The sequence below is a fragment of the Amblyomma maculatum genome, chromosome 1 (assembly GCF_055883805.1).
Source record: "Amblyomma maculatum isolate TAMU_Amacu chromosome 1, ASM5588380v1, whole genome shotgun sequence".
In the NCBI taxonomy this organism is placed as follows: Eukaryota; Metazoa; Arthropoda; class Arachnida; order Ixodida; family Ixodidae; genus Amblyomma; species Amblyomma maculatum.
Genome location: NC_139344.1, coordinates 314,002,337 through 314,026,769, shown reverse-complemented (window position 1 = coordinate 314,026,769; position 24,433 = coordinate 314,002,337). Strand labels below are relative to the sequence as shown.

The window sequence follows — 24,433 nt, the reverse complement described above, 5'->3', positions numbered from 1 at the left end:
ACCGGTTTCCCTTGTTAGCGAGCTATCCAGTGAGCTAGATGTGAAATTAAAATGAAGTGCAGAAAGACTCTGTCCAGTGCGTGTAGGCTAAATTTGCAGCAGGGGAATGGTTTAAAATGCCACTGCATCTGGATAGACTTCATTTAATTATGGGAGCTTGCCAAGTGCTCTAGATGTACATTTTGATGTGCTAACTTTCAGTGCTTGTTATTTCTGGGGTCTAAAAATGGGGGGGGGGGGGCTAATGTGATGAAGAATCTGAAATGGGATGGAGTTCGGCATGCACATTAATAGCTTTTCATACATTATTCATTTCTACATTGTGAATAACCTTGAGAGCTGGCTTTCTTCTTATTATTTTTTTTTGAGACACAAATAGAAAACTGCATTCTGACCTAACAAGTCAGGCTGCTTCCTTTCAGAAATGTGCTGCTAACCAGTGTGGTCACTGAAAGTAAATCTGGAGCATGAAATGCTTTCTTCTCTCCATGTAGTTTAGCTTCTGAGGTACAGTAAGAGTCTGTACTGTCGTTAGCACTATGTACAGTTACCACCAGCAAAAGTTTGTGCCATTATGAGTGCATGGAGTGTGCTAGTATTTACAGGCACTGTGAGTGATTGGCTTGGTTTTCTATATGCCAACATTCCACAAACTTTTGCTGCTCTAGACTGTACCTGTGCACTGCTTCTGAAGGAAGTTGGAACAGGCCTATGAATCTTGGAGAACTAGCACAGCTAATTGCAGCCAGTTCTGATTGGCCATTTCTTCAGTTTGTGTATGCAAATCAATGGTATTTGTGAAGCGTTCATCCTCGTTGTTCCTTCACGTGTTTGGTTCGTGCCGGGTGGCTGTATTTCTGCAGAGCCCACCTCCTGAGCTGTCAGGAGAGAACATGGATCTGCTGAGTGGAAGCTTAGCACAGCTTCGGCGGTTTTCGGCTGCAAGTCACCAAGGCCCTGACGATGTGGTCTACACCTCACCAGCAGTGGCTGCCCGCTCATGGAAGGCTCATTACAGCTCATGAGTGTTAAAAATCCTTTTGCGAGACATAATTGAGCACTGTGCAAGGCATCACCAACTTCTTGAAGAGAGGACTGCACCCATTTCGTTGTTCCTTGTCGTCGAGTCTTCATTGGCACTGTGGCATTCTACATTGACATTGCCTGTCAGTGTTGCAAGACATAAATGTAGTTTTTCCTCCATGCCTGCTTCAACTTTTGTTTTGCGTGAAAGACCGCATGTGAAGTTTTGTTACTGCTCTCATCATTCTGTTGTGCTGTACAGGTTTGGGGTCATTTCTTTACATTGCTACATCACCTGGAAGATTGTCCTTTAAATGCGTTTTGTTTCACAGCACAGAGAAGAGCAGGTCATTGTCACTTTTGGTGAGAATGAAATTTCTTATGTGTAAGACACTGGAATTGCAGTTGTCTAAATGGAATACAAAGTGATGACTTGAGTTTCTTGAGGTGTTTCTGACCCCTGTGCAGTGAAGTGCTTGATAATTTTGTCTCTTTAGAATAATTGTCTACTCATACTTGCTTTTCTTGTTTTCTTTTAGGCTGTTCTAGTCAATAGTTGTTGGCTGTTTACAGAGGTTCATATAACTGCAACGGGCTGCAACAATACTTGTGTGACGCCTCAAGATTGGGAGTGTTACCTTGGCGTCACCTTGTTGGTCTACTCATTTGTTGGTATTCCCAATTGTCAACTGAAACTATGACCATGTTTCGTTATTCCTGAAAAAGGTTGAGTTACGATACATATTTTCCAGCTAAGCAGGACCATACACTGTTAGTGACAGGTCCTCTCTTCAGGAGCACCCTTTTTGATGGGGGGCACTTGTGTTGGGCATGGCAGAGTGATCATTTGGGACTGGAAATTGTATTGGGTATTGTGAACATCATTTGAAACTTGTCACCTTAAGTGATATGTGACCTTTCAATATTAAAAGTACCCTTCTTTATATACCTCAACATGCTTTCTTCTACTGCTGAAAAAAAGAGAAGCTCGTTAACAATAAGAAAGCTGCCCTGAAACGACCCATTTTCCTTTGGGGCTTCAAAACGGCTACCTCTTACCCACCATGAATGTGCTCAGTTAATGTCTGTATGGTGTGCCATGGCCAGTCAGTGCAACTTGCGAGTCAGGTGGTGCCGCCGCCACGTGCGGCAGATGCATGGCTGACCCCTTGCGTGCACACGTGCACGGGGCGCAGTCACGAGTTTCGCATTTTTTAACCTCTTTCTTTTTTTTTCCCCTTCCCCCTCTCTTCATCAAAATGAAGTTTCCTGCTACTTTTGCCATCATGATTGACCATCGGGGGCTGGCATCTCTCGGTGGGAACGCGTCATCGGCAGATGTGCTGATTGCGGTATCCGTATCTTGCGCAGTCGAAGAAGAGCAGGCGGGTTGAGTGGTGGGGTGCAGTCTCTCTCTCTCTTCCGGTTTTCCTACTACACCTTCCGTTGCTTCCCCCTTGGATCCTGCACTGTGTTGTCACTTCTTTTCTGCCCTTCTACTGCACTGCAGACATCTTTTTTACTCCTTCCTGTCAGCTTATTTTTCTTGTGAAATGTGTTGCCACCATTACACCCCATTGGATGACCATCCTTTCGTGTGATTTGCTGTTTACATTCCTTTTTCCCTGTTAGTTTATCTGCCTCGTCTTGCTGTCGTCGTGGTTTTTCACTTGTGCCCTACTCTCTACAATGGTAGGCAATCTCCCGCACATGTCCTGCAAGGTCAGAACATTCAGCGTTCAGCAAAGCTTCAGGAGGTAACACATGTAAGCTGTAAGACAAAGCCGCATGGTTCAAAGAAGTTGTGCGAGAGAAGAGTAAAATAAAAAAAGGCCTCTATGGTGAAAGCAAAACAGAAAAGGATGTGCGCTGCAAAGAGAGACCTTGTTGAAGACGTGTCCAAGAGCTCCGGTGAAGATGCAAACAAGAAATAAAGGCATAGTGTTCTACAAGTGGCACCATAGGGTTGAAGTTGAAGAGGACAGCTTTTCAGCAAAAAATGGATTGAGAATGCCATTTTGGCATTGAGCTCTCTATTCAGTTCTCAAGACAAGCTCTCGAAGAGAGTATTGGGTTGTGCAGGCTGCTGCATCTCTCTGTCTTCTCTCTCGCTCTCCCTGTTTGATGTTCCTTCCTATCCTCTGTCATACCTTCTCCATAAATGTTTCTTGTTATCCAGACTGCTTTCTCCCAATCCTATTTATTTACTTTCTTTTTTTTTTTCTGGCATTTTCCAGTCCCTCCGCATGCTCTTCAAAGTGGTGCATCCCACGCTGCTTTTAGTTTACTCGTTTAGTACACAGTTCTACCTGCTCATTTTCATGACCTTTATCTTTTTTCATTTCTTCAGTTACTTTTCTCTTTTAGACTCTTAGAAGCACAGCCCTTCCAAATTCGTTCCTGACCATTTCCTCACACTGACATACAGGGACAAAAAGAATGCTCTCCTATTTTTGTGCTGCTGACGTCGTGGCTTAAAATGCAGAAATTTTTACTAGTTTCATATGACTTGTGCAGTGATGAAAGAGGCTTCAAAATGCATGTTGTCAAGAATGCTGCTTAATATAGTAGCCATTTATTTGCATATGCAGACTACTTGGTGAGGTTACAAGCAGAGTATTTCGTTTCACTTGGATTTTCTCTGTTCTGCTGGGTATCATTTTGCTGACAAGGTAATAAACAGCTGCCACTAGTGAATGCAGCAAGCGGCGTACTGAATGCCAAAGCATCATGAGCACAGTTTGCAACTAATAGACCCCACTCAGTTAGCGCAACTTGTAATGTTCTCTAGGTTTTGGGTACAGATGGTTTTGTTGATAATAACTAAATGAGGAAAAAAGTGACCTTCCCACTAATTGCTGAGCCAGTTTAGCTTGAAATTAGTTCTGCTTCTTGTGTTAAAATGCTGTTTTCCATCCCAGGTCTTATGCACAACTGCGCAGTGAATTGCTTCAAAAGGAATCTTTATTTCATCTGACAGTGTGATCTCTATCGAACCCTTCAATTGCTCAGGGCTGTAATTTGAAAGCTGCTGAAAAGCCCACGCTTCCTTGTGTGGGAAAAAGTGTGTTCTTTAGCAATCAGTACAGACAGCTTTGCCCTGCTGCATCATTCTAAAATGTTCAGAGGCATTGTGCCCTGGCAGGCAGTTTCTGTTGCTTGTTTTCTTGAAGAATGAGGACATCCCTCTACCCTGCTCTTCATTGTGAAAGCTATCATGCATTGAGGCATGTGTAACACACACTGGCACATTTCTCCCAGAGCTGTGTGGGTAGATTTTCTTTTTTCTCACATGAGCTGGAACTTGCTGGCCATTGCCATACTTTTTGACTCTTTTGTTTGCGCTGCCTGTAGTCGCAAGAAGGACACTGCCAACGTGTTACGTGACAACACCTACTTACCCGACTGACGATACTTACTGGTCTATGCCAACACATACAGTTCATTAACATGGCACATACTACTTCCCAGTTGCCCGTATGCCTTGCTTTTGGGCTACATGGTGATCACAGTACCTAATACATGCAAATATCAACAAGCAAAAAATGTAGTCACCTGTGTTAGTGGGAAAGAGGTCTGTCAAACTTGATACCACCACCACATCCATGTGCTGAGTGCCATGGGACAAGCCTGCGCACCTACTAACAACCACTGCATCCTCAATACGAAGGCATGCATGGTGCTTATACACGCTTTATGTATATATATTTCTTCATTCCGTACTGCTCGTCATATAAACTATCTTGGTCAATAACTTGTAGGCTTGCACGCTTTACATTTTGTTTGCCTTTTACTTGCTTTCAGCGCTTACATGAATTGAACACTGATTTCTGTAACTATTCTTCCTCTTTTTGTTGCTTGGTTTCTTTTTACTATGGAGTGTTTGTGAGCTGTGATTATTTGTTACTGACAGCCATGCTTGCTTTGCAAAGTTAGAAGTCATCAGTGATGTTTGGTCATCCTGGTCACTGATATTACACGTGCGTTGTACGAGACACCTGTTTTTATTCATTTGCACTTGTGGGACGGCAAAATTGTGGTTGCTTCCTTTTTGTTTCGTTCTGCTTTCTTATGGCAGAGAGAGTTGCATGCAGCCGAGGTCTTAGTCTCACTGTTTCTGCTGCCTCATCTCTCTTTTTGTGCTTTCAGTTGTCCATTTGTTTGCCAGCTTTTGCTTCCGACACTGCATTAGGCAGAGTTCTGCTAACCAACAGTTCTCCCTCACTCGCTTTACTGGTGTGCCTAACAGAACTAACGCTATGCTTGCCAGCTGTGGCCACAGTTAACACTGCAAAGACACTTGCCTTTTGAGGAAATGGTCAGGGACTGAAAAGAAGGTTTCATTACATTTGTAGTGAAGGTGCCTGTTCTTTTCTCCTCGGTGCACTTGCCTTGTATGGTCAAAGAGCCTAGATCAGTGTTGGCAGTGGCTCCGTACTTACGCTGAGAGAGCATTTTGTTTGCAAACATTGCCAAGTGGAGCAAGCTCGTAGTTCATAACATTCCTGAGGCAAGGCTGTCAACAGTGCTAAGAAACTGCCAACTAAGCTAATAAGCAGCACACAGATGAGGCAGTGCACAGAGGGAAAGTGCGGCGTCAGTATATGTGACTTGTGCATCTGGTTTTATTTTTGTTTATTTTTCTCTCTCACTTTTCTTCCCCCCCCCCCCCCGGCCCCCTCTCTTTCTTGCCGTCCCTTCTTTCCCCTCGAAACGTGCAAAACTGGTGCCTGGTGCAACTACGCAGCTTCGGGTAGTGAAAGCCTTTAAGAGCACTCTGGAGGACATGGAAGACCAGCGTAGCATTCATAGCCTGCACAGCTTGCACAGCTCCCGCAGCCACCCGGGTGGCACGCGACCCATGTCCGACATCAGCTTCATCGATGAGGATGCCAAGAGCCCGTCGCCACAGAGCGACCAGCTGCTGCCGCCCCCATCGGCATTGGTGTGCGCCGACATGGCATCGCCCAAGCATGTCGGCGCCAACGGCGGCCGCAGCGCCTCAGCGAGGGATGCTCTGCTGTTCTTGCGGCGGGGTCCGAGCCTCAACAGCGGCAACCACTTGCCGTCGTCGGGGGAGTTTGCCCCGCTGGTAGCCGAGCGGAACTCATCGGCGCCAGCGACTCCGCGCTCGCCGCTCAGTGCCTCGTCGTCAAGCTCTTCGGCCTCTTCGCCGGTGGCTGGTGCGCCAGACAACAACAACCGGGCAAGCTTCTCGAACCCGCTCACACAGGGCTACAACCTGCTTTCCGAACCGCCTGTGAGCAAGCTACATGAGACGAGCATCTGATGGAAGGGCCCCCCACTCGGTCCCAGTAGTCTCTGGCACGGCAATGGCGCCACGCAGAGTCGGGCTCTCGCGCGGGCGCTGGAGCCAACGCTCGGCGGCACGGCCGACTTGAGGCCACTGGTGCATGTAGGACGTAATGAGGCAAGTGGGTGTCGGAAATGCGTAACCTCTTCCTGGAAAAGAAAATGACACATCGAAGGCATTGCTTGACTGCCCAACTTTGGGCAGGCACCCCTTGCAGTACATGCCACAGCAGGCTGCGGCTCTCGCTTATACAGGTGTTGCTGGGAGCGAGCTTTCCATGTTACACGCCGTTCCTGGTTAGGATCTGATGTGCTTTAAATGGCCTGTACCTGCTTCATAACGCAGGGCTCCCATTAGCTCTTCCCCTGTCAGTGCACTTTGCCATTGAGGGCCTGCCCCCGGCCTTGTGCTCCTCAAAACAGTCCTATAGGGAGAAATGGGGAAGACACGTGTTGGCTTCTGGCCTAAGGGCATTTTTCATCAATTCAAGTAAAACCGCAAGTGCTCTCTCGTAGGCGAGTAGACCACTGACTTCCCCAAGCTCTGAACTGTGTTCATCTGCCATGCTGCACAGTCTGCATGCACTAGCAACAAAGTGATGCACACATCTTTTCCCCGCGCATCACTTGTAGCACTTATAGTGCTTGCTCTGGCTGTTGAGGTAAAAAAATTGGCCTTTGGCCTATTGTGATTAGGAATGGAGGGCAAGTGGTGCAAGTAGACAGTCTGTGTATTCACTCGCGTTATAAAGCCCCGAGTCATCCCCATTTTAGGGGCATACCTGAGCTACCAGTTTTAGTCAGTGCTTGCATTTGCTACTCACATGTAGCTGCTTCATTATGCAGGCATTTCAGCACATTTCACCAAGCCTCTCCCCTGGGCGTATCCACTACACATTGTGAAAAAAAAAAAAAAAGCACAGGTTTCACTGACAGGGATATAGCTGCATCATTTATAGGAATTTTCCAATGCATCTATACTCATTAGTATAAGAAATTTCCAGATACGGTAGTGCAGGTAGTGCAGCAGCCATCAAGTATAGCATCCCCATCCAGTTTTGGCCAATAGGCTGCTTGTTTGTGTGTAGGGCACAATTGGCTGTGCTACCGCTGGCTTTCTATGGGTGCGATGAAGCCGCAGCCACGTGGTATTAGCTCTGGCCTTGAGGGATGGTGGCCGTGCCCCGAGCACAGCCCAGCATGGCGATACGTAATGCAGTGTGGGCTCTCAGGCCCTCCAGTGACTATCGCCGTATGCTCTGCCGATTTCTTGCTCTCCGTGGAGGCACTGCCAATCACCTTCCCGACCATCTTGCCCTTGTAGACAGGCTGGGAACCCCACTGGCTCGCCTTCCCCAGCCAAGGTTCTTTGCAAGAATTCTACAACGAGAACAGCAGACATACACACGTGAAATGAACTGGTGCAGCCCAGAGCCTCCGGGAAAAAAGTTGGTCTCTGCAGAGGACCACTGTGTCTGGATGCTGGAGAGGAGAAAGTGCGCACGTCATTAGCATCGGCTTCGATTGGTCCAGTGTTGCCGAAACTTCTTTTAACGCCAGAGATACCTTCTTTGACTGTGCTTCAAACATTTTTCTTTCTTTTCCCTATGTGTTTAGCACAGACACTGAGCTGGGAAAGAGTTCTTTTGGCTTCGTTTGTTTGCCACTCCCCCTCTTGAGTGTGTCTTCAGTGATTCTTTGACTGTTTGCATGTTCAGCTCCGCAGTCTTGCCCCTACCCCTACCCATTTGCCATCTCGTCGTCGATCACTCATGTCAGTTTATGCAACTTGTTGAGCTTCTTTTCTCTTCTGGTTTGGAGCCTCATCATCTGTTCAGTCCAGTATTCTGCAGTTGTCTTGCCTTGTTTCTCGTCTACTTGGGCAGCAGTTCAGGCCACTCCGTTTTGCTTTTGCGGAGGAGTCACCACGTTGTTTCCTGTTAGATGTTGGACCTTGTGCAAAAGGCACTTAAAAAGTGTGATATTTTCAAGCACACATCACAAAATGTGCACTCTGAGATCCTCTGTCCTCTTTTATCCTCCTGGTGTACTTCTGAGCCGTCATGTGGAAGTTTGCGCAAATGTACAGATATATGTGGGCATGTTGCCTGCTATTTGCTGGAGGCTGTGAATGCCTTCCTTTTCCTTGGTGGCACAGCCGTTGTTGTTTACAGTGCGTCGCTCTCACTTTCTTGCATTGTTAGCTGTTGTCTGTTCTTTTCTTTCTGCCGCAGCACCCCAGGTCCTTTAATAAACGAACGACAACCGCTCTTTAGGTGTGTGTGTTTTTTTTTGTTTTTTTCAAGACAGAGAGAGAGAGCAGTCAAAGGGGTGGAATTGAAGTTATATTTTTTTTTTTCTTGAGAGGGAGGGAGAGACGTGATATTCTTAGTAATGCTGCCAGTTGTTCTTTTTGTTTAATTTTTGCCTTTGAAGTGAGCCCGACGTTGCATGGTTTGTCAAAGTTATCTTTTTTTTCTTGAGAGAGAGGGAGAGACGTGATATTCTTAATAATGCTGCCAGTTGATCCTTTTAATGTTTGCCTTTGAAGTGAGCCCGACGTTACATGATTTGTCATGGGGCGATTCGTGCTTGCAGACCACGAGGTGTTTCAAGAAACGAATGCAAACCACTGTGACACACAAGTTGAAACAACAGAGCCCCTTGCTGTGCGTGTCCAGCCCCTTTTCTGCATTCAGTGCACCACATCCCTTTGCTTTTCTCTCCAGTTGATATTTCCTCTCAGGCACATGTAAAGTGCATGTAAGCTTTCTTGTACCCCTCCATACCCTCACTATCTGTGTAGTGCTGGTCATTGTCGTTTGGGTGCGAGACCTCTTGTCTCCGGGGCATGCGATTCTCCAGAAGGATTTTACCGTTTATGCACTAAGAGAACTGTAAACAAGTGCGAGAGAGAGGATAAGAGACCTAACCAAGTGTGCTGCCCTTCAGACTTTTGTAACTTTGTAGGAGCAAAGCCATCCGGTATGCATTTCTGCCTGCTTTGCGTACGATGGAGTGCCATTGCTTTCCTTCTGTGCACAAGTGTGTGCACTGCTGTGTAGAACGGTGTATTCCTAGTCATGCATTTAAAGCATGCGACCAAGAACGCAGTGGCAGGCGCAGGAAGTACTGACAAGGAGGAGACGGATATGCAATTTTGTCGAGGCACATGTTTTCCTCCAATGACATTTGGTGTGTCGTTGCGGGTGGCTTTGGTTGTCTGCTAGCTCCTTGGTGTTTGATGCCACATTCTTTTGAGCCACAAACAGAAGCCCTGGTAATTGCTCGTGGTTTTGCAGTTGACAAATGATGACAAAGAGGGCTAATGCTTGCACACATCTTTGGCTGCTCTCTAGTGTAACCTGGAACAGTGTAGCTGCATGTAGATTGAGGAGTTAGGCGGCCAAGTTGGGTGCAAAACTCATTGTCAGGTGAACTGCTGGTGTTGCCATTGGGACAGTGCAGTTTTTGGTCTGGCCTCCTAGTGCTGGAAGGCATCCACTTGAACTCGTGCCACACAGCCTTCGTTGATCTTGGCTCACTGTTCCCCTGCGGACATCTCGTTTCTTTGCCTTCAATGGCCCTGAATAGAAAGCATACTTGGTGACGGCTGCATTTCTGCTCTGTCTGACATTGCAGTGGTTCCCGCTTGGTCGTTTTCTGCATTCCTCAAAGGCTCTCTTAAGCTTTTTTTCTAAGGTATAGAATGTTCCTTGGGGAGGCAATTGGCTTTGCAGTGTGAGAATCAAGTACCAGTCTTCCTGTAACTCTGGGTTGAAGCAGTTCTCTCGACCGTGGCAGAGTCATTCAGCCTACCCTACTCCTGATCCCTCTTGCCTTCCTTCCATTGTCATCACAGCGCGGGCATGTGTTTTTCTCTTTCATGTGCATATTCAGAGGTGCAAAATGCACTCAACCTGTGGGTTATGTTTGGGGCATCATGGGCCGCATTTGTTTTCTTTCCTCTGTATATTAAATGTGTGTTTGCATCTTGGTGGTCACAGAGCACGAACAAACAATGTAGACACTTGTAGGTGGGCCAGTATAAACTTTAGAAATGAGTACAAATATTTTATTTCCACTTTTGCTCTTTCGCGGACTTGCCGCGGCACCTGCACATTACTGTGGGGAAGAAGGGACACTGAAGATATGGTTGACTGAAAAGGCTGTGCAGTAGCTTAAAAAAGAAATGCTTTTCATGAGGTTGGTTATGCTGTAGGGCTCTCTTCCTGACCAAGCCCTGGCCCCCATTGACGCCCCCGCGTCGCCATCCTACGCACTATGTCTATATGCTCTTGTGTGACTGGCCAAGTATGTGCATGCACGATTAACTGGCATTTAGCTTCAGAGAACGGATAACCACTATTCTGTTTGCAGCAGGCGGAGTTTGCGCGCAGCTTTCATCTTGTAGCCAAAGCAGTATACCATAGCTGGCTAGCATGTGTTTGCCAACACAGACCTAGAGGAACTTGTGAGAATAACTTGGTCTTTTGCAGAAGCTCTTGCATCTGAAGCAATACCTTAGCACCGTTGTAAGATGTTGTACCTTGGTTTTGCTTGTTATGGTGGCAAGGCATTGGAACTCAAAACCAGTTCTAACTCTTGTCTTGTTTCCAGTCAAGAGAGCATGTAAAACTTGCATTTTCGTTTGTAAGTTGTTTTGTCATTTTATGATTTTTAAGGAGGAGAGGGTGTGTGTCCTGTAGGATGCACTTTGTGTGGTGACGCTTTGAGATGCGAGATATTTTTAATGAATGGCTCATGGCAACTGGTCACAAGGTATGGTGCCGTATGTAGTCAGGTATTTTTTCTCTTTACAAATACTCTCATTATTATTATTTTCTAGACCTCTAACAGACTGCCTGTTCAAGTCTTGACATGAGTTATTGACGCGTTGGTGGATTGTTACAGATGCCTTGTTATAAAGTTGTTCTATTGTGCACAAAGACGACTTGCTGCATTTCTCGTAAAGTGTGGGTTTTTCTTGCGTTTAGTGTAAATATGAAGTCACGAGGTGTAACCTAGCAAATGCTTCAACAAGGAAAAAATGTGGAAAGGGAGCCTTTGTTTCTTTCCTGTGGTTGGGCAGGCAAAGGGAAACCTGATGTACAAAAGAGATGGTGATCAAGTGCAGCTCTGTACAGGAGAAGAGGTACGATAGAACCGTATACTATTAAACTGGAAAACTCTGGCACATGGCGCCTTGTTTACTCACTGCTACCTGTTGCCAGGGTAGCAGTGCGTTCTCCTCCCAGTTTGACAACTCCTGGTCAGGCACCATCACACAAGAGATGCAACATTACAGCAGCATCAATGATGAGTTTCCACTGGATATGATTTCCGGTTCATACGCTCGGTGTCATGAGCAATAAAAAAGACCACATAGAGTTGGGTTTTACTTCTCATTAACACCTTTCTGGACTTTAATCTTAGATACTGATGAGTGGCTATCCAAATGTGTGGGAACATCAGTGGGCACTTGACATTGGCACAAGCCCGATGGCAGCTTCTCTGAAACTCATTTGAAAATGACAGTGCACTTTGCTCTTGCCATTGCCGGATTTATGTTTCATTTTAGACAAGAACAGGGGAATAAGCACCATAAGAGCTCTTCACATTTTGTGCTGAATCGCCCAAACTGGCCTTCATAGCCACTGAGTGTCAGTAGGCATCTAAATGCTTCACACTTGCATCACGTTTTTAAAAAGTCATCGTGTTATATGTTTGCAAGGGTAATACAGTTTTCTCTTCCTTTCTTTAAAATATATCTGTGGTGTTCTGCATTTTTTTGAAGCTTTGTACCAAGTGCCAGAAACACACGCCCACCTTCTGGGCAAGATTGCAAGAACCCTTGCTGCTGACAGCCACATACTTGGTACCGACACATCAAGGAATGATTCCAGGAGAGAGCCTCTGTACTTCGTCTCACAAGGTGTTTGCAGCACTGCGAAAGGCAGAGGCACCCCTGTCCAATCAGGATCACGCGCACTACAATAGGCAATTGTCTGCTCCTACACACCCCTCTCTCCCCAAATTGGCAGGGGTGATAATAGGAGCACAATTTTCTATTATAGTACGCAGGGGTGAGACCACTGATCCTGAATGGGCCAGGGCTTTCCTGCCTTTCGCAGTGCTGCAAACATCTTGTGAGACGAAGCATATGTTGCTCAAGGCACCTGGACACTTTTCGCAAAGACTTGGCAGAATGGGGTCATGCCTTACTGAGCCAGGAGTGTGGGAAATGAATACTGGTGATGACATTGCAGTGGAAACGCCAGTTGTGCTTAGGAGCATACTCGGCACTAGCATGTGGGCAAGAGTTGCTGCAGTGACTGCTAAATGAAAAATCAAAAATAATGAAAAATATGTGAGGATGGCTAGGTGTAGTTTTGGCGGAGCTTGGCATAGTGTATTCACTATAAGTAGCAGCCGGTGGCAGGGCACACTTGTGGACAACACAGGTGCACCAAGCATTGAAATTATGACTGTATGTTCACAAGTCAGGCCTCATTTTAATGAGGTCCTGTCTTGAGGTTGGTCTGAAAACAACACTGATTACTTGATGCAACATACAGCGAGTGTTGTTATTCTGGCTTCACAGACAAGAAGCATGCTGCGCAAGTGGCGTGTGGAGTGTCGCTCTTCTGGTAATCTTTAGTCCTCATTAACCACGTCGTAGACAGCAATGAATGCAAAGCTGTGGCCCTACAGAAGCAGGGATCAGGCCTTCTGGTGCAGGGTTGTGGATGTGTGTATTTTGTGGGAGGGGTTCGAGCGAGAGCGTGACTGTCTGCCGTTTTGGCTGGGTTAACACTGACCCCCTCCCAATGCTATTTCCCAAGGTGATTGGAGGAGAGTTGCAGGATCGATTGATTCCAGTTCCCTACAGCAAGAGTGCAACAGATCAAGCTGTAAGACTCTTTAAGCTGTTGGAAACCCTCTTTTCCTTGTCCTGCACCTTGTGCCTGCTGCGTTGTCCATACAACATCTGATTTTTGTGTTTTTTTTAACTCTGTAGCTGTTTGGTTGATTGGTAGTGCTAGAACTATACTAACGACCCTCGGGTCCAGCTGATGTGCCTGGATTTGCAGTGCTTACTGTCGACAAACAAATAATTGGCTTCTCTCGCAGTCTAAGGTGCTTTGTGCAACCCAATCGTTTTCTTAAGGCTAGCATTTTTTAACTTTCCCTCAATTGCTGCTCATTGGACTTTTGCTTGCAGCTTGAACCTGAGAGGGGCTTAGTTGAAGCTGGACTAAACCACCTGCAGAAACAGGCATATCAGCCTCTTCTAGTTTGCTTGTACTTTTTTTTTCCCCTGGGGTGTCAGTGAGCTGCATGTGTCGGCTAGTGTTTGGTTTTGGCCTCGGGTGATGTTAGTACTTGTGCAGTGACAGTGAAGTGAGTTTCTCCTCCTCGTATGTGTGATGTGAGAGTGCTGTCTCCCCTGTGCAGTTGTGGCTTGGCACTTAATGGTTTTTGTGAATAGGTCAAGCACTCAGTGTCGTCATGCGCTTGTATTTTGTTAGCAGCCCATTATAAACATGTACTCTTTAAATTAAGCCGAGGCAGCAGAAATGCATCTGCAGTTGGAAAACAGCTACCACTTGAGTTGTGTACAAATTTTCCTCTTAGTCCAAGCTGCAACAAGCAGGGAAGACGCTACAAGTTGGGTCGACCTTGAGTTTGCTTTCAGTGCCCTTTACTTGATGTCAGTAGCCCACGTTCAGGGAGATTTGGCTACTGGCCAACCAGCTGTGGAGCAAACTCAAATTGGTGGGGCCCTCTTGTGCTTGGCATGAACTTTTGGTTAATGTGTACAGGGCTTTCCTCCTGACTAGTTTTGGATACTAATTGCTTGCATTTGATTTTGGTTCTGCACATTGTTGCAGTACAGTTGCATTATGTTGCCTCATAGCTTTTCTCAGTGCGTTTGTCGTTTTTGTTTTGTCGTATGCTTTGTGGCAAACGTGAGTGCCAAGTGGTTATTGCAAGTGTTGCTTTCTTTTTTTTGTTGGACACAAAGCAGCATCAGTAGTGAAACATAAAGCAAAAAAGGGGCAGCCAGTGTTGTGCATACAGATGGGGTGTTCAAAGTGTCGACCCCCTGGTAAGTGGCCTCTCAAGCAGGGCTTCACTTTGAATACATCCTCACCTCAATCTTTTCTCAGCTAACACAAAAAAATTTGTTCCGACCACCTCTGTTCATTGAGTTGTTTGGTTCAGGGAGCCTTGTTTGTACTTCTGTCTGTAATAATTACTTGCATGTTTCTGATAATGCTGACTGGAACAGCTATGTTATTTCGTTTGCCTTTGGTCTTTGCAATGTTTTGTCGCAAGTTGTGGCTGCTCGAGTATCTGCTCATGGTGAATGCAGCAAGCTCATGTTAGCACGGAGTCTGCAGATGACACTAGCAGAAACCATTTTCCTGGTTAAGTACCAGTTCTTAACATCAAGTCACCTGTGAGAATGCACTGTAACGCGGTAGTTGTATGGCAATTTTTCATGGCATATGCAGAGTATGCGAAGCACATGTGGACATTGTAGCACACATGTAGTCATGACTTCATTACTACTAAGTAAGCTTAGTTTAGTCCACCATGATGCATCGGGCACATAATATCGAACATTTTGTTAATATTTCTCATGCACAGTGCTGCTTGTTTGAATAAATAGCAGTATAGTTGCATTAAAAAAGGCCAATTTCAGGAAGGTAAAAATTATACTATGACGCCTTCATTAAGTGGCATGATGATGCTCACCTGAAGGGTTGTGTGTTTCCAGAAATTACTGTGGTTCAGAAACCTTTCTAGCTTGCTCAAGTATTCGTGTTAGAAGGGATTGTGAATAGACTGAGGACGTGGTAATCTTGTAATCTTTTTGGTTATTAGGTGACAAAAAATTTGTTTGCTGCAAATTTTGTTGAAATCAGTGCTGCGAGATTTGACAGCCATTGAATTATAAAAATATTAGAAAGAGGGGATTGCGGAAGCTGAATCATCTGTGGTTTTTCGTGGTAATGTGACTTTTGCACCATGCTTTTGGCTTTTTAGTGCTTTTCAGCTAGAGTTGAGTCTGCATTGTGGACAAGACCAACTGCATTGTGCACTGCTTGACTTTAGCATTTCCAGAAGCTGGGTATGCGTGCATAGGATTGATTGTTGTGGAATGTGTGTTCTAAATGAGTTTTTTTTAGCACATTCACACCCCTCAGATTTAGAGTAGCAGCTGAGCTGAGCTGACATAGGAAGTAGCAGAAATTCGCATGTTCTCTTGGGAACTGAGTGCATTAGCTTAAGTCCAACAAATCATAACCTCATTGCTTAGGTTGAGTTTTTTTTGTTTTTTCTTCTTACAATTATGTCATTTATGTTCAAATCATTTCTTTTTTTATAATTAGTTTACTTTCTAATAGAAGGCCTTTTTCAGTGATATCTCCAGATGGAAAATGTTCCCTCCTTTGGCTTTGGTGAAGTAGCCTCGATAGTTGAAAGGCCAGTCATGTACCAACTTTGGGCTTGTGGACCGGAGCACTGACAAGTGGCCCATGTTGCTTTCATACTTAATTTTTTTTTTGAGTCAGTAAACAAACAGCTTTGTCTGGTCATCCAGTGGCTCACTTGTACCATGCCTTTAGGTTGCCAGTTTGCTTACTAGCATGGCTGTGTGTATGTACATCAGCATTGCTAATACTGCTCCCACGTACTGAATGCTCTTTCCTAACACCAAGCATAGGGTTTCTCTCTCACTATGTGTGATTCCAACACTGCACCTGGGATCATTTTCTTGTGCATTTTTCACTACAGCTAGCAACATTGTATCCAATGAGTAGTTTCCTTTTTTTGACTCCCTTTGTTTATTTTATTTTCTAGTGAATACAAGAGAGACATGTCGGTTAAAGGAGGCTCAGTCCTTTTGTTTGTAATATTGTTTCCTACTTCCTTTGTTCTTTTCTTTCTTCTTTTCTGTGCCTCTGAGAGCGTGTCATTTACTCCATTTGTCATTTACGCATGCAGGCCTATCATTCTGATGTTTTGGCGAAACAAGTAAGTTGAAACCTTCAACTTATAGGCACGCACTACTGCGAAGCAACTTGGCATGGAACTTCTCTGTTTGTGCCTTGAAAAGCGGACAGTTCCCTCCTCTCTCTCCTGGCTGACCGGTCTCGCGTCCTCTGCTGCCTTTCCGGCAGGCTTGCTTGCTCCGCCCAGGAGTTAGGCTGCTGTGATGGCGACGTTTGATCTTGTCGTGCTTTGCATGCTCCCACTGCTGCTACGCTCTGGTCGGGACTCCCTGAGGCTTCTTTTTTATATACTTTTTTTTCTCAACGCTCTGCTGTGTAACCAGTCTGGCAGGCTTCTATTCCTTGCTCCCTTCTGTCATTTTGTGGTGTCAGTAACTTGAGGAGAGAGAGGGTGCAGTCTGTCCCTTTCATACATTAGCGTGTGCAGTGATGCCTGCTGTGATGTGAGTTGAGCCATGGAGCTTCGCGTTTGCTAGTGCTGCTTTGGTGTGGCTTGGTTTGTTTTTCTCTTTGTTGTTTTTTGTGTGATGTGCTGGCTGTGTGCAGTGCCATTACTTTCCTTTTTTTTTTCACACTTTCAAAAAGATGAGACAACAAGGTGTGAACAAGGTACAGCGCTTGGCCGGTTGCATATACACAAGGCAACACAGCTGCCCTTTTTTGGTTTCAAAGGCCTCTCACTTTAGAGAAATGAGGGATTACAAGACACTGGACCCCCATACTCAGAAGCTGCGTAGCATTGCGTGTTGGCGCTCCAGACATCACTGGGTTTAGTGCCAGGTTCGTTGCTGTCTTGGCTGTTTTGCGGCAGTTACCACTGCCTTTCACCTGATGTGACCAACAGCACGCGCATTTTACACTGAGGATGCAAATACGGAAACTTTGTCATACTTTGTTCTTGCCACGCATATGAAAGTGAGTGGTGCAGTTACAACCACCTCCACAAAAGTGAGAACTGGGACGACGGCACCGAGGCAAGATCCTCAAGAAGACACACACAACACCTGGCACAATCAACAACCCACAGAATCTCAGACAAGGAGACCTGCGCGGGACAGTGGAGGAACAACACCTACAACCTTCACCACAGGCACCACCACAACTGTCACAAACTGACTGTAGACATTTTCATATGGGATTCTCCTTTGTTCTCTGCCTGTTGTTGACCTTTTTGGACAAAATGCTGCGTGTAACACCAAGCTTGGTTCTCTGAGCTCTGTCTTGTTGAGCAACAAAACAGCAGGAAACAAAACCACGGACTCACGTGTGCATGCTTTGGTTTTGCGTTTTTAGTGTGGCGTATTTGCCTTTGTTTCTACTTGTTTGGCTGCTCATTTTGTTTGTTAGTGCTTACCCTGAAAGCCAGTGGTAATGCGGACAAGGAGAAAGGCACATCAGGACATTGGCGTAAGCCTGCACTGTGTTACTTTGAGCTCCAGTTGCCTCTAGATCCTCTAGGCTGACATTTTTGGGGATCCTGATTTTTTTTAATTTTTTGGGCTACTTTGCTGCTTGGAAATATTTGTTCACTATGTGTGTTGCCTTTCAAGTGTGCTGGCCATAGCAGCAGTGGATAATATAGCCACGGCAGTACCAAAGTTTTTCTATGGAGTGTGCTGCACGGCATAGGGTCCACTCCTGCTGCATATGCATGTGGTTTTTTGGTATGTGCATGCGAGCCTTCTGTGCAGCTATTTATGGTGGCTGTGCCTATTCGGTGTTTGGTGATAAGTCTCTATTTATTTTAATTGCTTGTGGTCTCTGGAAAATTGCAAGTGTTGAGTCACAGTGATTGCAAGCTATATAGGTATGTGTACATCCAAGTAGTTCATCTGTTAGCACATTTCTCCTTTGAGCTTCTGATTTTGCCAGGCGACTACTTGTAATTTCTTCAGCAGCTTGCTTTCCCATCTATTATTTTTTTTAATTTGACATGGGGGGGGAGCTTTAGCACAAACTGGCCCTACTTATGGTAGGATGCTTGTCTGTAGAGCTAGTGTCTCGTAGCTTTTGGGGGTGCAACGTCTGTGCACTGGCGCTTCACTGCCACGCACCATTTTTTCATTTTTCCCCCCTTGGCACTGTCTGGTAGGTTTAGCAACTGTTTATTCACATCTCTTAGCCCGAGCGAGACAGTAGCCATGCGTTTGGTTGCCACTTCTCTTACCAATATATGGGTGCTGCTGCAACTGCTTTGCCTTGCCTTTTTCGACAAACTCTCTTCTCTTTTCCGCCTTTTTGCTGCTATCTGGCTGCGCTGCCTCTTATACTTTTTTTTATTACTTTTGGTTTGTCTTTTGCGAGCATTGTTTGGTTACGAAGCTTCATTTGGTTCGCTCATGTTTGTTTTGCTGCATTTTGTTTTGAACTTTTTCTCTCTCTCTCTCTTTCTCTCTATCTCTTTGTTTTTGGTTTGGTACTCACACGTTTTTTTGTTGTCCCCCCCGCCCCTGCTCCCTTGTTTTGTTTCTTTTCTCTTCCTTCTCCCTGCCTCCCGCCCTGCCTTCCTGGCTCCCGTGTTATTCTCTTTGCTTTTCGGCCCCTCGCCCCGTCTTCGCCTGGATCCCCCGTCCCCCGCCCTTTTTTTCTGGCCTGTTTCAGATCCGAGTAGTGAATGCTTTCCGCAGTAACTTAGACGCTCGCAATAATCCTGCCTACCAGACCGCGCTCCTACGGAAGGCGTCGGCGGCCTCCCCATCTGGCACGGGCTTTGTGCGGCCTCAGCTACACTCGCAGCACCAGCAGCCGCACACGTCCACCTCAGCCGGAGGAGTGTCGCCCAAGGAAGAGATGGCTGCGGCGTCGGCGGCGCCACCACCACCCCCACCCCGGGAGCCGCAACAGGCGTCGTCGCCCACTGCGGCCGCCAAGGAAGGCGACGCGACATCCAATCACAGTGTGGAGACTGCTGTGTGAAGAAGACCCCAGTTATTGGACGCACACACCGCCACGACGATGATGATGATTTTAATTTTTTTCCTTTTCTGTCTGTCTCGCTCTCTCTCACAATTCCTGTTGTTGATAGCGGCGCTGCGCCGTCGATTGTAATGCGTGTCTGTGAACCCGGCTACCCCTTCACCACGCTGCTCGCACTACCGCTGGAGTGCACACCTGCACGTGTAATGCCTCCCCTTCTTTCTCTTGGCTCTCAGTGCACTGGTCGGCTCCTTGGCCGCTATGTTCAGGCGCGCCTCGACAAGACACCCTGCGCGCGTGTCTGTGTGCATGTTGATGTTTAGGCCAGGCTTCTTATGCCATGAACGAGAAAGTATAGTGGTGACTGGAGGTGGATAGGCTAAGGAAAAAAAATGCAAGGGAAAAGGTGCATAAGGTTATGTGTCCCTTGGCTCGAGTACAGCTTGAATGCCATCGCAAGGCATCGAGTGGTTCTTGCGTTTTGGAGTGTCTTCTCACCCAGCTGCGTCGATGTACACGCGGGCACGTGCTTTACTTGTTCGAACGTGGAGCTGGTCATTTCGCCGTGCTTTTTTTTTAATATGTTCTCTAACCTAGTAGCTCAACACTCGTCTACGTTCCGAGCGGCTTCCCGAGGCAAACAACGCAGTCAGCTGGCGAACTAGTATCCCCAGCAGAGCGATTCAGCTTGGTGGCCGTTGGTGGTAGTTTGTGTTCCCTGACTGTGCTGAGGCACCCCCCAAGATTCTGTGGCGCTGGTCATTGAGGAGTACCTAGCCAGTGCTGTGGGCTAGGTGGCTGAAGCGGCGATGCTGTGCAACCCTTGCTGCTTTTTCTGATGGTTGGCCGCCTTCAATCAAAGCGAAGGATGCTCGAATGCCATTGACAGCTCCAGAGAACGGGTGGCTTGTTTCAACGTTAGTTCTGTGAATGTGCATATGTGTGGGTGCTTACGTTGAACCTCTGGGTGTGCTGCTGGGTTGTCGGAGAGAGGTTCGTTAAGTTTCTGCATATTCTAAGCTGGTTTGGGAGGGGCAGTGGGGGACGTGCTTATGCATGCTGCCAAGGCGTACGAGCGACCTTTATTCTTTTTCTTGCTGTTTTCTGTTGTGTTTGTTTTCTCCTTCTCGATTCGCGTCACCTCTTTATTACCTCCTCTAAAATGTGTTGGTGTAAATTTCTTTAATCATTTTGCTGTCCCCCTTGTTATTTTGCATCTGTTCGCATAGAAATGAAATGGAGACAGGGCTGTTGCATGACGGGATTGTTAGTTACTTCGCAATGCTTGCTGGATTGTAAGTTAGTCGTATACAAATATAAATACTATACAGATATATATATATATATATATATTATAAATATATATATATATAAATATATGACGAGCATTTATTTTAGCGCAATGCCGAGAGTGAGTGAAAGAAAAGAGAGGGAGAATGTGGACGTTAAGTTAAAAACAAATATTGTAGTAGCAAGTTTTTCAGTACTCTGCCAGAGCTGGCAGTGTAGCAGCAAAACGTAGTAGAGACCACGCCACTTATAAACAATGAAAAAAGAAAAGGCTCAAGCTGTCCCCTGCCTCACCTTCGCACAAGCGATTTTATTTTTTGTGTTGGACTCCGTAGTTTTGGCATGTTGAGAACTACAGTTGTTGAAAGAAATGCATAGTTTTGTTTTTCTCGCATCCTTGCTTGTCCCCAGTGTAAAACAAGGTCGTCTGCCCTCCCCAACTTCCCTTTTCGCCATGACCAGGCAACGGTTACGTAGACACCAGCTGTCGTGTCTGCCGCGAGTCCTTAGTCCCCAAAGGTGAAAGCAAGCTCGAGTGTGTATGCATGTGTACGTGCAGTTGCACTCCTCCCTGGAAGTAACATAGGCGAAGACGCGTACAAAAGTTTCAGACGAAAAGTTTAAAAATGTTTACTCAGTGTTGTCCTCCCCACATCCGCACTCATGCCTTATGACCTCGCGTCCTCGTGCTGATAATGATGCGATAGCCATCGACCTTGCCCTGTAGCAATCTTCCCGCGTTGCTCCCGTTTTTCCAGATCCTTGAGAGAGAGAGAGAGAGGAATGCCTTTCCTCTATCGCCCAGTATCTACGAGGTCCCAGTTTTATTGGTCTTAAAGGAAAAAAAAAATCTAATGCAATGTGTGCAAGCTGCTGCAGAGGAGAGGAAAGAAAGTGCTTCGTGGACATACCAACTTCCCTTTTTTCTTTTTCCTTGCATATATACATTATATAAATATATATATATATATACATATATACGATATAAATATACAGAGAGATATACATGCCTAACCTCCCTGACCTTAACCAGCTCTCTATAACACGAAAGTCACTCCTTTTTGTCACTTCGAATAAGATTTATTTGGTCGGCAACGCTGGCATCAGCTCTGCACTTGTACAACGAATACGACGGGGTTTTTCTCTATCGGAGAAAAGTCTCAGTAAAACAAGAATGCTTTCTCATTTTTACTCACTCGCAGGATGGCTGAGATTTTTTTTTTTTTTCTGAATTTTCAAATTTTCAATTCTCATTTATCCTGTGCATGCGCATGCCTCTTTCTTTTTTCTTTTTTCTGTGTGCACTACATTTAAGCTGTTTGAAAAAAATTAAGGTTAAGCCGGAACATGTCAGACCACAGAGAGATGAGTTTGCACCAGGGCGGTGAAGATGGTTAAAACTTTGGAGCTTTATTACTATTTTTTATTTTCATGCGCTCTTACGTGAATGAGGTGTCCGGCATTGCCAGAAGGTGCGGTACATGACGGGAGATGGAGCAGTGCGTCGGGTGAGACCGGTGTTAGCAGCACATATATTTAGATGTTTGTGCCTTTTGGTTGCATGGGCGCGGAATGCAGGCGTCGCGATAATGTAGCAACTGCTACACCTCGTGCTATATAAGGGGCAGGCGAGATGAAGTGGTCAAACTGAAATTGTGCAGGTATCAGTCCAAGTATGGGAGCGCATGCATACGGCTAGTGAAACGAGTGAACTGCAGTTGCAACCACTTGACGCACGCACACATTCGCCGGTCCACATTTCGCCCTTGACATTTGGTTGCGCATTCGTGGTAACCTTAACACCTTAATTCCCCAAGCAGAGCAACACATGAAAGGGGGAGGGGGTACGCCGTTCAAACACATAGACTAGCTGGAAGTACCATAAAGAAGGTTGGGTACTGCCTTGCACGCTTTCTTTTACCGTCTCGGAAGCTACGCGCACTCCGAGCATCAGCAGTTCGTGCACACCTCTGTTAGGAGCAGGGAACTCGCATCGTGCACTTTGCGTTTGACCGCGCTACGCTCACCCGGTGCGTTTCCTCCGGGTCTCGCCGTATTGTAAACAAGCACGCTCAGCGCCTAGCTTCTGGGGTGATGCGGGAGTCACGAAAAATTGGTTATCGCAGCCTTGGTGCGTTCAATTCTCCCAAAGCTTCTCATCCCTTTTCTCAGCATGGTCTTTTCACTTGCGCTCCATCTTTTTGTAGCTTGTTCAGTAACTTTTTCAACACGCTTACAGATAGCTGACGGGCTTAGCGTGGCTTTTTTTTTTTTAATGTTATCGCTATCAGTACACGATAACCGGCATGTGTTGCCGGTGGTAGAGGAGTCAGCGGAATGATGTACGTGCGACTTTGTGGTCTTAGGAAGAGACCGGTCAATGCAAGGCTGGTGATGGTCATCATAAACGTGTCTTCAATACCTCTAGGGATGCGCACTTTCTTTAATTTTGACGGGTATTCCGAGTTTCTGGCAATGTAGTTCGGGCAATGCGTTTGCATTGACGTCGACAGTCATGCCGCCGCACCTCGCAAACTATGCGTTAATGTTAGCGTTATCATTACCAGCTGCGGTTACACTGCTGTTATGCTCATGCAATGTAGTTCTTATTTTGCTGTTTCATTTATTTTTATTTCCCCTGTTTTTTTTTTTTGTTTTTTTTTGTCGATCTCATTTGAGGAACTAAGCTTTGTAGTTTTGCGCATGTACTGATCCGCGGTTGGAACGGTTAAAGATATCACTAAAGCTATCTGTAGCAACCGTAGGCATCTTGACGGTAAACGATACCATTCTAGGGCCCATTTGAACTTTTTAAATGCTACACACAGTTGTGTTAGAAGATAGATGTATTTCGCCTTTAAGTGTCTGGCGTCCATCGTGGTTAAGTTGGAAAGTCTGGGTGATATTTTTTTTTTTTTAAATGGTGGAACTCACGACTGCAATCATCTGCAAAGCAAACTCTGTCACTCTCCCTGTTAAGCATTACGTTTTCTTTTTCCTCACATCGCGAATTTTTCTGTATATCGATCTGCCTGCGTGCTTGTGGCGGCTGTTTTGAGCGTCGACATACATTCTTTCTTTTCTAAAAAAAAAAGAAAAAAAAACATTGATCTACGTGCCTATTCAAATGTTGTTTTGCTTTCCTCACGGAGCACTTCATGAGGTGAATGTCCTATAGAAGTGAAAAAAAGTGAAAATTTTGAAAAAAAAATATAAAACCTAGTGAGACGTAAAACTGTGTTAATTATAACGAATGCATGCCTGCACTTGTTTTCAGGGGTAATTTATGCAACAACTTATCAGTGGTATGTCGCGGCAAGTGCTTTGCATTTGAAACATTCTGCATCATAATGACTGTTCAACGCCATTGTAAATGAATCATCAACTTCATCTTCTGTTGCAAAATAAAGTTACCCAGCTCTTGTGTGGGTCTTGTCTGTCTCTGCCAACTGGGGCGCCAGTCACTTTCTTGCGCGCCTTACAACTGTGGCTCTGGTCACTCATCAGCTAGTCCTTCTGCTGTAGGTTGCTGGCTTTGGAATGAGAAGTTTGAATTAAAGGGTCGCCCGACCACGTACTCGTTTATGAACGGAACGTTTTGTCACGGCATTAGTTTGTACCACGGATTAAGATAGGCAACCTGCAATGGAGTTTGCTGAGGCATGTGGCGCCACCTGGCGGTCGACGGGAGCTAATACTGGGGCGGCGCAGAAGCAGACGCCGTATATGTTGCGGCCGCTGTGTTCCTTCTGCGTTCCATTTTTGTTGTGCCAGTGAGTGTGATTTACTCATTTAGTGACTTCGGTGGTCTCGTGCGATGCTTCGACTACTACGAATGTGAACAAGAATAAAAATTTGCGCAG

General features: G+C 45.9%; 1 protein-coding gene across 21 annotated transcripts in view; it reads left to right on the top strand.

The window, feature by feature from the left end:
- Positions 1-23,996, top strand: part of PMCA (plasma membrane calcium-transporting ATPase 3) — a 489,190-nt gene extending 465,194 nt beyond the window's left edge. For 13 of the 21 annotated variants that reach the window (XM_084603051.1, XM_084603080.1, XM_084603668.1 and 10 more), the window contains one exon: positions 5,771-13,119. In XM_084603051.1, the coding sequence (XP_084459177.1) occupies positions 5,771-6,313 (543 nt within the window). In that variant the 3' untranslated portion in view covers positions 6,314-13,119. Of the gene's footprint in view, positions 1-863; positions 5,662-5,770; positions 13,120-13,181; positions 13,251-16,356; positions 16,387-18,965 lie in introns of those variants that run through there. The other 8 variants (XM_084603432.1, XM_084603549.1, XM_084603513.1 and 5 more) reach the window with 6 other exon arrangements.
- The last annotated feature ends 437 nt before the right edge of the window (positions 23,997-24,433 follow it).